General features: G+C 40.2%; 2 protein-coding genes across 2 annotated transcripts in view; both read right to left on the bottom strand.

The window, feature by feature from the left end:
* Positions 1–500, bottom strand: part of thsd4 (thrombospondin type 1 domain containing 4) — a 49,463-nt gene extending 48,963 nt beyond the window's left edge. The window contains exon 1 of the mRNA XM_083914048.1: positions 348–500. Within this exon, the coding sequence (XP_083770174.1) occupies positions 348–351 (4 nt within the window). The 5' untranslated portion in view covers positions 352–500. The remainder of the gene's footprint in view (positions 1–347) is intronic.
* A 6,089-nt stretch (positions 501–6,589) lies between these two features.
* lrrc49 (leucine rich repeat containing 49) overlaps positions 6,590–13,134 on the bottom strand; it is a gene marked incomplete at its 5' end in the record, with an annotated part of 43,568 nt that continues 37,023 nt past the window's right edge. Inside the window, 3 exons of the mRNA XM_083915402.1 lie at positions 6,590–7,141; positions 8,695–8,848; positions 12,531–12,640. Coding sequence (XP_083771528.1) covers positions 6,926–7,141; positions 8,695–8,848; positions 12,531–12,640 — 480 coding nt within the window. The 3' untranslated portion in view covers positions 6,590–6,925. The remainder of the gene's footprint in view (positions 7,142–8,694; positions 8,849–12,530; positions 12,641–13,134) is intronic.

Below are 13,134 nucleotides of genomic sequence, written 5' to 3'. Positions count from 1 at the left end.
TTGACCATGTGAGTTGAGCTCTCTGACCTCTGACTCCTAATGAGGGAGCCCCCCTGCTGAAAAACCGCTGCCCCATTAGACAGCAGGTCTGAGGTCCAGTTAGGGACGGACTTTCACCCCTCACCCCCAGACTATATAACTCAGTCCGGTTGTCTAAATTAAGTTCAGTGAACCAGACAGGGTGGTCAAAAAGTCCTGCACACTTCAATGCATCCAAGCCAGAAGATAAACACACAGAACACACAGTATGCGAATATAGTAGGGAAAGAATAGAATAAAGTCCGAATTATTATAATTAAATAATTAATCATCAACATGACAACACACGTATTATCATGTCAACGTACCCATGGGTTATTGATGCGGGTAAAGTTTAAATGTTACTTTACTGTACTTTCTAACCGTTCACAGATTCATGTCCAAGCGCAGGTATCCTCATGGTCGAGACATTAATCCAGGTGGAAATTCAGGGTTTCCCTCCAGAGACTGTGCTGAGCCATTGAAACCAGTAAATCCTTATCCAGAGTTGTGAATCAAATCCTGGCGCAGCAGAATCTCCGGACCTTGGTCATCATGGTGATACCGCCTTTACGCACAAAGACGCGGAGTGACAGAAAGCTGGAAAACGACACGGCAGGGAGAAAACAACCTCTGCTGCGCCCTCTGTCGCAACCACCGCTCTCTCTTCGTGCGTATGTGTGCCATGTAAATATGTAGGTGTGTGTCTCCTCCTTTTCCCACTCCATGAGTGGCGCGTTTGGCCGTGCTTGCATGTTAAGGAAAGAGAGACCGTGGAAGAAAGAGAGAGCACATTCATCTCGCTCACACTAAAATGTCCATATTTGAGCCACAGGTAGGTGAATGATCTCACTTACCACCTAAAGGGCAGCCAAAACTGCATCTGGCAACTCTGCTGGTTGAGACATTTAAGGGACTTTTTAGGGTTTCAAAAGCCTAGAAATCCTGAAATCACTTACTTATACTCCGTAAGGGATAACACAAGACAGGAGAGGCCAGTAAACGTGCTTCTCTCATGTTTGGATTAACTGTGGCATACAAAACTGAAATACAGCAGGAATAAAGGGTCAGTTTTTCCAAATCAAAAAATCCCCACTCCTGTTGTGGGATGAGTTACTGCTCACTTTAATGGTCCAGAATAAGACCGCTCTGTGACCCAAAAAGGGCACCAAAGAAAAACAATTATTTTAAAGCATTCTGCTGGAGTTACATCAAACTTTTTCTTTGCATTCAGCAAAGAACAGCTGAGATGTTTAACAAAGAAATACCAACGACATGGATGGTCAAGTAGTCTCTATGGTGCACACGTATTACAGCTTACAGAAGGGGAGTGTGATGACATTTTTCTCCAGGGCACTGACATTCACTTTCTCAAATCCATAAACTGAAAAGGTTTGGTTTACTGTTCTCTTTAGTTTGTTTTGACAAAACAAAACAGAGCTGTGCACGGTTCAGTGGTTCACACCACACTGCGTAACATACAGTATGCAGCTCATTACAGCCATTGTCTGTAAACACGCTGGCTTGACAATTGCTTCATTATGTAGCCAAATGTAATCTGTAAATACTGTGAAATCTATCACTGTGTCAATGTGTGTACGAATGCAAGTCTGTACAGACAAAAGTCATCTGCCCATCCATGTGCAGTATATGTCACTCCAGGTATCTGCAGGAGAGCTGGTCCTGCTGTTGCCCCCACTAACCGTCGGCACTGGTGCGTAGATGTTGATGCTGCTCAGGAATTTGCCTTTAACCCCAATGTTTCCAAACCCTTCAGAGGCAAACAAGCCTCCAATTAAAGCATCGTTAATGAACTACCGTTCCGGATGACCCATTGAAGGCCTCTACAGACAAGGTTTGGAGAGGGGAGCGTGGTCTGACACTGGACAAAAATATGCACTGATGTCCCACTGGACACACGCTACACTGAAAAAACCCCACTTCAACAGAATAATCTATTGTATGTCTATCTATGTTATGTCAGTATATGCAAAAATAAATGAATGTGTAATATGACTATGGCTGGTAATATTTGACCAAACCAGATTATTGGCCTGCTAACTAAAATAATGTGGTGTAATAAAAAAAGAAAAGAAAGAAAAAATGGTTCATTTAGAAATAAGTCAAAGGTGTTGTTTATTTATGTTTTCAGATTTCATGTTTCCTTGAGTAAAAACGTGATTTTAAATCTCCAAACAAATTGAAATGACAGTTTCAGATGGCTGATTTTTTACAGTGCACGGCTAACAATAAACAATGCACTTGGTTCATTCCAGGAGAAACTAATAGTCGGTCCTGTGAGGGGGAACGAATTGGCAGCAATGTCTGCAACCTAGACAATGCAGCCTCTAAACCAGCACTTAGGTTTATATCTCGTCATTCACCCGAACACAAATTGTGAAGATAATATTGCATGATCCTAGTCTTTCCAGTCCATGCAATAAAGCTGCTGTCGCCCTTCTTACTCTTCTTGCTCCGACCTCCTCCTGTGTACAAAATTATTATGACAACTGGCATGGGTCCAACAAACATGGAAATACTTTTTTATCAATTTTTCAATACCTGAGCCCTTCTTGGCCGATCTCCACTGTGCATTGACAGAGCCGAGGCCTACAATGATGTTGTACTGCATTGATTTATCACATGACTTTTTCATCTGTGGCCCAAGTTTGATGAAGGCCATTTTAATAAACATGATAACTCAGATTAACTGAAAAAAACATGCACAGTCAGTGTCAGTGATTAAGATTCAGTAGAATTTTGTACTTGTGTAATTGCATTTTAAAATCGATACATTTTGTAACAATTTATAAAACAGCTTGTGACTTGTGACTGGGGGCCGTAGTGGTCGAGTCCATAGGTGACTGGGCTGGGAACCGGACGGTTCCTGTTTCGAGTCCCTGTTTGCACCATGAATGGAGGGTGGACTGGTGGCTGGAGAGGTGCCAGTTCATCTCCTGGGCACTGCCGAGGTGCTGTTGAGCAAGGTACCGAACCCCCAACTGCTCAGGGCGCCGGTCACTGGCAGCCCCCTCGCTCTAACATCTCTCCATTAGTTGCATGTATATAGGTCCTGACTGTGCATGTGTGTGTATTTCGGGCCTGTGTGTGTGTAACATGAAAAATAATAGAGTGAAAATTGAATTTCCCCATTCGCGGGACTAATAAAGGAATTCTTCTTCTTCTTCTTCTTCTTCCTCTTCTTCTTCTTAGAATGTAATTACTTAACTCATCGATTAATTGATGAATGAGGTATCTTTCCCTCCAAAATACATACGATAGATCCATTTGTTTACTGTTTAAATCCCTGAATTCCTGCCAAACCATGTGGTAAGTGGAGTCTTGTAACCAAGAGGTCACACTAATCCTTCTCTATACTAACTAACTCAGTTACTATTAATGGTTAATATGTAACAAGATGTACAAATATACAGTATGTATATACATATACTTATAGGTAGCTCTTCGATTTTTGTTAACTCTTGCATTAAGTCCACACTGTTTTCTGCAAGCATTCTATAATGGCTTGATTTTTTAAATGCAAGAGATGACAAAAATGAAGGAGCTACTAACAGCTGAAGAAAATACATCTTTTTTTTCCAAAACTAAAGCTGTCATTCATGGGTGCACACTGTAGTGCATTATCTTTTATAAACTGTCATTCCAACATGGTGTATACACTGTAGTATCAGTAATAGGACATAGTTTTGGTACATCACTGTATATCAACTACTAGAAGCTAAAATTTAAAAAAAAGAAGAAAAGTTTTGTACAGAAGCAACAATTTACTCTCAATTGTGCTGTTTTTAGAAAGTAAGACCACAGGTTCATTCAAATCAGAAGCATGAGCATCAAGTCATCATGGCAATCTCCATATTTGATTATATGGATACACGGATGGAGACTCCTGACATCACTATCACAAAGCCCCACCTGTACCAGGACCGCATTTGCTAAATACAGTATACAGTGTTTGTCATGCCCTGACAGTCATTGAGGTATGGAGCCCTGTCAGGAAAAAATGCCAATATAAGACTCTGCCAAGAACAAATACTGGTTATAATTTGAGCAACAGATTGATTGTGGGTATTTACCAAGAAACATGGACTTCATGTTAATGTGTTGAGGTGTGACTTTCTAGAGATGAGATCTTGTTCTCACTCTCTGTCTCTGCATCTGCATGCTGTCACCAGTCATGGAGTTCTGTCAGTCAGTGAAGACGTCAACCCACAGGGTTGACAAAATGTGTCAGCACAATGTGATGTTGTTAAGCAGAGTTCCACAAAATCAACTTGCTGTAACTTTTTGACAGCAGACATTTGCACCGAATGGTTTCTTGTCCAAGAAAATACAAAATGGCATTTATTTTTTAATGTTCGTATGAGATCTTTATGGGACAAGCGAACCTTAAATCAGCAACTTTCTCCATCAAGTGTACCACCTGGATGATTGAACATTCCCAAATAGATAGAAAAACAAAAAATATTTGAGCGCTATCGGTCAATTCAATTCAATTCAATTCAATTTTATTTATAGTGCCAAATCTTGACCAAATTTATCTCAGGAAACTTTACAGAGTAGGTATAGACCACACTCTATGATTTATTTATGATTTACATGGACCCAATGGTCACCATTGAAAACCAGAAAACAACAACCCAGTACAGTCAAGAGACAAACTTGTAATATACAACCTAATGTTTTTCTCTTCTTCAGGTCAAATACCTGTTAGCAAGGCCTTGGTGTCCATTGGAGTGAATGACATTGGACAGCAGTGCCAGTCTTCTCCCTGGGGTGTGTGTGATGTTGTTTGACACTCCATCCCCCTGCAGTTGCTCCTCCAGGACAGTGCTGTATTTTCCACTCACATGCCTGATTAAATAAGGGTTAAAAAATGTATGGGCTAGTTTGAGTGAGGGGAGAGGGAACAGGTGGTGTTAAACTGGTAAAGCCTTGACGCCTTCAGGGACATTCCAGTCTGATTTTACGCAACCCAGAGGGTCTTTTGATGGTTTCTGGTCCTGCTAGCACACACAGTGTCTATGAGGTGTTGATTATGCTGTCCTTCAGAGTGACTGTCAGGTCTGAGAGAGGACCTTGAGCATTAAAGGTCCCATACTATGCTCCTTTTCAGGTTCTCACATGTACATGTTACATGTTTACATGCTTTAATGTTAAAAACAGATTTCTCCTGCTGTCTGTCTGAATATATCTGTATTCACTCTCTTTCTGAAACGCTCAGTTTTAGTGTCTGTCTCTTTAAGACCCCCCCAAAAAATAAGCCCAGTCTGCTCTGATTGGTCAGCCTTTCCAGGTTTTTCACATCCGTGGTCTCTGCGTCTGCACCCTTATTGTATTGCATTTACGATAATAATACTGTTGCTGCACTTTCTACTAGAGATATGATTTTTGGCCGGATTTTGTGGTTCTGTTCCTTTCCAAGAGCAGTTCAGAAGACTTTTTAAAAAGCCAGACTGGGGGTAGCTCATTTTATCTGGGACATTATCAATGGGAGGAATGGTAGGCTAAGTTTTGGATCAGAATTCTTCAAACATACTACCAATATATATTCTATTGGTGGGATATCTGAGTTTGAATATGTGTACAAGGCTTTACAAATTTCACTAGTTTTATTGCTTTACTATTTTTAAGTTCATGTAAAGTTTGTATATGATTTCCAGATTTTCTTTAAAATGTTTGTATTTGTGGTTTCTGTATAGTCCAGTATTATTTGAGAATGAAGAATTTTCCATTCAAAATATAGTTTTTAACAATCAAAGTAATTCTGGACATAAAAATATGCTATCTCTTTTCCTAAAAATATGTTTGAACCAGTCAATGTCTTATTCCATATCTAACCAAAATAATTTAACACAAACATTCAAGGCAGTGTGGACAACACAGATAACGTCATGTGATATGTGCATAGTAAAAAAGGTTCCTATCGTTCGTGTTAAAGAGTCGTTCAATAGATTTGGTTCCTTCCTGAACGTCACAACACTGCTTTCTACCTATATATAGTATTGTTGTGACATCACAACCATACAGAAGTCCTGACGGCTCATTTAAATGAATATGGGCCGAGTGCTCTTCTCTGTGGATTGAGCATTTTGATACTTTCACATTATTTATATAGCACCCCAACCTGCTCTATAATCTAAAAAAGACATGGCAATCACACTTTCTACAATATGGGACCTTAAACGGGGGACTCGGGTGGAAAACTCCCACCTTACATAACAACTGATCTGAACCAATTTGATGCCCGATTAAAGAAAGACGGGACTTCTTCACTCCTGTAGACAGACTTTAAAAAAAAAACAATCATAAAAACCATGTACACAAACTGAGTGTTAATACAGAATCTTTTAATACTAAGTGCAATACAGAAAATCAGTGGTAAACAAAAAAATTCCTTGTTTGTGCCCTTCTTGTTATGTCAGGCAGGAGAAAGTGACAGAGCGATGCATGAAACATTATTTAAGACAGAAAAATCATTCTAGTCTCGACAAAGAGACTGCGGTCATTTTCAGCTGATGACAGTAATGGTGGAGAGGGTTCATTCAGAAAGCTTTTAAAGTGCACAGGATGCTCCGTAGGGACCACGATGCACGGTGAGTCAATAAGTCCCTTTGACTTTCTTCAAGTATGTTACAGCTCCAAGTACTGAAGAATCAAACAGTGTGTTTACTTTTCAGTGAAAATCTACATTCAATCAAGATGCCTTTTGTCCTAATCATTTCTTTGAATCAGGTTGTATCGATCTTTAGGGAAATACACCTTTTCCATTTCCAACAATTTGAATAACTGATAGTCAGTGATAAGTGATGTGTTATAAAATGAGTTTTAGATGAACGGATCCAGGAGAGCTTTGTCCACGTGTGTGTGAATGAACCTTTGGTCCTCTTCACTTGGTCTCAGAAAGCTTCGCAAGGCTGGCTTGGCGGAAGGCCGCTCGGTCCCTCATCTCCAACACACAGTCCTTGACCATCTCTGCAAACATGGAGGGCCAGACCTTGTGTAGCGCCTCGCCCTTCAGATTGGTGTCTGATGCCCTTTGGACCAACTCCTGGAGGTACTGCTCTATCATGGCAGCACGCTCCGATGACTCCGCAGTGCCCTCCTGTGAGGAGAACAACAGAAAATCGCTCATGTTGATTCAAGAAAATTGGCAGGAAAATCACAGCAGGAAAAGGTACAGCTTACACACTAGGTGCTATGATTGACATTGATGTCATCATTTGAAGAAATGAAGATTCAGGTATATCACGGTACTGGCGCAAGATATAAATTGTTTAGAATGTCAACAAACAGGTATGTAGTACATACTATTATGTAACTAAAATTATTGATACAGGAGGCACAAATATGTCACATCCAAAATGCTTAATTACAGCAGCCAAAATATGCTTTCAGTATCAGATGGCATTTTTGAAATTCCTGGAGTTATGTCTTTAGAGAAATGCTGAACAACTTTACAACATTAAACTGCTTTACTTGTGATGACTTACGAAGAATTAAGATAAATTGATTACATGTTCAAAAAAATGCCATCCTGATGCAACAGTATGGCCCTTATATGTCAACATTTTAGGAGCAACAACGGAGTTCTATATGACACAGACGCATAAGCAATATCAGGCTTTGGCTACACACACTCACTCTTAAGTGTAAGTAGGATGAATTCATTGTTAGTATTGGTTTCATTATGGGATTGGATTAAAAGCTAAAATAAAATAATGCCATCCTAATCCACTGGTTGAATTTAAAGTTCTACTTTGATGTTGCAAATCAATGCCAGATAAAAAAAAACGTGCATCCATTCCTTTGTGGACGCAGGTTATCAAAATAAAATTGATGATCTGACAAAGAGGCAGAAAAGCAAGAGCAATGTCATGCCAAAACGAGGACCCATATACTGCAGTGCCTGATCTACACAAACAACCTCAGATGCACCGCTCCACACCCTTTTGGTGAAAGGGAGGTTGAAATTGTATTACAACTGCAGTTGTGCTGCTGGCCACAGTAGCCAAAATGTTGATGTACAAGGTGTGATACACTACTTTAAATTCTTGTACCGTTTGTTGTTATAATCAACGTGCTCAGCTACTGAGTGGACTGTTATCTCAAATGCTATTCATGAATTGTAGTGGAAATGAAGAGTGGGCCATGGTGGAGCACATAATGGTTTTTAAACCACAACACAATAGCATGTTGTCAAACATATCTGTGACTGCAGGTGCCCACAGGATAACTTCTGTAACATGCACACACTCTCACACTAATTATACAGGGTGGATGGTGAGTGTGGATTCCTGTGTGAGGTTGCGCTGGATTTATGATGGCATACGATATTGATGCCTTCTACGTTGAATTATTTCTCTTGGTAAAGCATTCATTTGTTTACCGATGTGGAAGCTTAAAGCTTCTTTGTGAAAGCTAACTAAATTTACTGCGAAAATGAATGCAACATCAAATCCTATTCATTGGTTCAGGATTTTAAAAAGATGTATGGGCTGACAAAGAGCAGGAGATAGGTATGTCACTCTACAACTCAACAAGACCCTGTTGGTTTTTGGTAGACATGGATTGGTGTGGGAATCAAACTATCATTTACTAGTTGTTGCAGTCTCTCAAACCAAACAGCCATTGTTAAGAAATATGTTGAGAGCCGACCTCAGGGCTCTCTGCACTGCAGTCTCTGTTTGGGTAGTTGAATAGCGCTCTGCTGAGGCCTTCTCCCACGAGCTTCCCATTGTCCCGCAGCTCCTCCGGACTCAGTCCTGCCCGCCGGCCACGCCCCTCCAACAGGAATTGTAGTTGCCGCTTCCTTCAGGGTAAAGATGGTAAAAAGTGATTCAGACAGATTAAAGGGAGACATCTGGAAATCTGGAGAGAAGCAGTGACAGATAGTGAGTGACACCAAGGTAACAAAGGTGTGTTCTTGTGTCCATTTTGAATATGAATATATGTCCACAAATGTCAGTGTTTTAATTCTCTCTTGTACATTTATAAAAGCAGTAAAGGACTTTTAAAGTGATGTAAGCTACATCAAATATTGCTGTCAGTATGATCAGTATGAAATGTCATGTGTTACCCTACTGCACCAACATGTTCCACAGGCCGGTGCCAGGATGCTGAAATAGTCTTTTCAGTGAAGGCTGGAGGCAAAAATTCCAAATACGATAAGCTACGTTTGTGTGTGTGTGTGTGTATGTGTGTGTGTGTGTGTGTGTGTGTGTGTGTGTGTGTGTGTGTGTGTGTGTGTGTGTGTGTGTGTGTGTGTGTGTGTGTGTGTGTGTGTGTGTGTGTGTGTGCACCAAAACGTATTAATGTGTCAGTCACACATCATGCTGACTAACAAGGTAAAACAAGCTTAAGGAAGATATAACTCTGTGTGTGTGTGTGTGTGTGTTTGTGTGTGTTGGTGTGTGCATATTACTGTCATGTGGGCATCAGTAAAATAAGTGTTGTGCACACATTCAATCCATGTACTGTAATTGAGTGTGAACATCTCTTGATAAAACAGCAGTTATGATAAGATAAACAAAGATCAACTCGGTCAATTGGCTCTTGCAATGAATATCAAATGTCTGAAACCTTCTAACACCACTTGTGGAGTTCATTTTTTTCATTTGGGGTTTGACCCAAAAGTTAAATAATGGTTAATTTGTTGAATAACTTTTATAAACATAGCCAATAAAAAACTATTTTAAGGTGTTCTTGTGAGATGCAATGTTGTTATTAAACAACATACAGCAGGTGCATTCCGATTCACATTGTAACTCTAACAACCAATACATGGAAAACATTCTCCTTTTTTTATATTATAGAAACAAATGCTTTAGACCTTCCACTGTACACTGAAAGCAGAAGAATAACCAACTACAGCAGTGGGACCTCGTGTGGCAGTGAATTGTAGGATACATTTTATGCAGATGCTATTTGCTAGTGATGAGTGCAGATAGTCTTGTTCAGAAGAGAACACAAGTGGTACCATAACTGTTTGTTCTTCAAAACCTAACCAAATTATCCACTTTTACATAAGCAATTTTTGCAGTTACACGTAAAATAACATCCAAGGCATCTTACACGACGTGTGGGCCTAGCTCTTCACACTCTACTATGCAGGAACCATGACACCTCAATTATTCTATCATGTTGAACCCACAACCCACTGAGCAACACGCAAGGGCTTTGTGGGAATCAACCTCCAGGGCTGAAAAATAAAGAAAAACACGGAACTGCCAAAAACTACAGTTCCTTGAATGGCCACTTGAGACTGGCTCCAAAAGTGAGTCAATCCCCATAGAGCCGCATGTTAACAGCCCAACTTTACATTTCCCTGTTAATGACAAGTGTACTGAAGGTGGTTTAATGTTTTTAACTCACCTATTTAAATTATATTAAGGCTTAAAGTTCTACATAATTATGGGCTGGGCACTTTGAGTGGCAGGTGGGCGCCTACACAGTAGGCGAGCATAGACTGTCGGCTTCATTCGGCCCCCCTCAGCTCCATCCACGCTCTACCTCTTTGCCCATTTTTGGATTAGCGGGGAAATGCAGCATGAGGCACTGCCAGGATGGTGACAGTCGAGATGGCAAAGGCCAGAGTTGCCCACATTGGGTAATTGATTGGCCATTATCAACGGGAAAATAGCCCCAACCAGGAGCAACCAGAGATCGTAGGTGACAAAAGATATACAACTGGCCTTGGCACGCATGAGTTCACCCTCGTCTGGCACACTAGTGGAAAGGCGGCTATTGAGCTTCATTTTGGCTCTTTCAGAAACCTATGGGTGACTACATCCATATTTTTTTATCATCTATGGTGGGGACATGAAACATAAACTCTATTCATTGTGTTTTCTGCAGGTGTTTTCTCCCTTTTTCAATATATTTTATCCAGAAAATACACTTAACATGCCAGCGGGAAGGTTTTGGTAGATAAGAGGACTAATGTAACAGCATTTAGTGAAATAAAAGGGTATGTCGACTAAAGCGGTAATCGTTCTGCATGAAGTGATTAAGATTTCAGTGCTGATTCGAAAATAATCTCCAGCCTTGAGCGGTTGGGTATTATCTATCCACATACATTACTATTATTCTTAGTTATCATCATTAACAGTGTATGAATTAGGAAGTGATGCATCTGAGAGTCAACTGTCCTAAAGTTTACTAGTTCATTTGCATCATCTTTCTGAAAGGGCAATTGAGGACAATGGGGGCAGCTTAAATTCATTACTGGGTTCACATACTGCTATACTGCTCAACAGTTAGTGATGAGTAGGTTTTTATGAATTTTGCTGTGCAAATAATTATGTCAACAGAATGGAGGTTATTTAGAGAGATGTGATGTTATGTAATGCAATCACATGATTTGGGACGTTGTGTAAAACTTAAAAACATAATACAATGATTTGTAAAACCTGCTCAACCTATATTCAACTGAATACACTACAAAGAATCGATATTTAATGTTCAAACTGATAAACTTTATTGTTTTTTTTTTGCAAATTATCACTTATTTTGAATTTGATGCCTGCAACACCTTCCAAAAAACCTGGGACAGGGGCAAAAAACAACTGTTTGGAACATTCCACAGGTTTAAAACAGGTGAGTGTCATGATTGGGTATAAAAAGGAGCATCCCCGAAAGGCTCAGTCGATCACAAGCAAGGATGAGGTGAGGTTTACCACTTTGTGAATACTGCGTGAGCAAATAGTCCAACAGTTTAAAAATAACGTATACCATAATATCATCAAAAGATTCAGAGAGTCTGGAGAAATCTCTGCACGTAAGCAGCAAGGCTCGAAAACCGACTGAATGCCGGGGACCTTGGATCACTCAGGCGGCACTGCATTAAAAATTATTCTGTGAAGGATATTAGCACGTGGGCTCGGGAACACTTCGGAAAACCATTGTCAGTTAACACGGTTCGTCTCTACATCTAAAAGAGAAGTTTAATCTCTACCATGCAATCTTTGAAGCAACAGTGATACTGTATGTATATTTGCTTTTGACCTTTTACAATTCAGGCTGCCCATAACCAACCAGATAATAACAGTCATTAAGAACCTTTCTTGTGCGTGACAAATTCAGCAGAATTTTATGCTGAGCGGATGTTTTTCATAAAGAGTGACAGACCTCGAGAGCTTTTGGCTGACAAGAAAGAAGAATGTTTGTGTTGAAGTGCCAAGTACCCACCCTTACCCTGAGACACATAGTCTAATTCCCCTGGCTCCTCGGTGCCAGGCTCTGTCTCGCTGTCTAACACAAAAAACACACACACACACACACACGCACACAAATGTATACACACAAAATGCTACACACAGGCATGCACGTACATGTACAGTAGCCTATACACTCACAAGCTATAACTCACACATGTAAGAATTTACACAGTCTTGACATATTTAAACATACACAGTCCAGGACACAGTGCACACCTGTCATTAAAGTGTAGTTAATGTTATGTTGATGTTAATTGTCTAAGATCAGGTTCTCACCTGGACTCCTCTAGCAGCAGGAGAAGCCGGCAACGTGGAGTTTCGGTGGCGGCTATATGACCCAGTGTCCCAAACACACGCTCTGCAGCGATCACATCATTCATGGTCACCTAAGGTAGATACACAACAAGAATTTACACACACGGCAGAACATTCTTGATTGATTAGTTAATTTGGGTATCTCTAAGCTCAAAACAGTTTAACAGAGTTACAGCTTTGTCATTGGTTGTACCATTGTGTCAGAAGTTTCCTTTGACCAATATGTAAGGCTGGTAACAGTAAAGTAAAATTTTGTTTGGATAACAAACAATATACAGTGCTGTTTCTCCCTGTTTTCAGTCTTTGTGCTAAGCTAAGCTAAGCTAACCACTGTTGGACGTAGCCTTACATTTAACAGACAGTCATGAGAGTGGTATCAATCTTCTCATCTAACTCTCCACCAAAAATCTAAGCGTAGTTCCCAAAAAGTTGAACTGTTCCTTCAACCTCCAAATTTGCTCTTTTTTTAAATGTTTCACTCCTAAAATGGTACACTGAACACATTCCATTTCATTGTACATGATACATAATGCATGTAATACCTAATACTTCAGAGTTGGTTACT

Source organism: Echiichthys vipera (genome assembly GCF_963691815.1).
Source record: "Echiichthys vipera genome assembly, chromosome: 1".
Classification (NCBI taxonomy): Eukaryota; Metazoa; Chordata; class Actinopteri; order Perciformes; family Trachinidae; genus Echiichthys; species Echiichthys vipera.
Note: the sequence above shows the minus strand (reverse complement) of the source record. Positions and strands in the feature narration are given on the sequence as shown.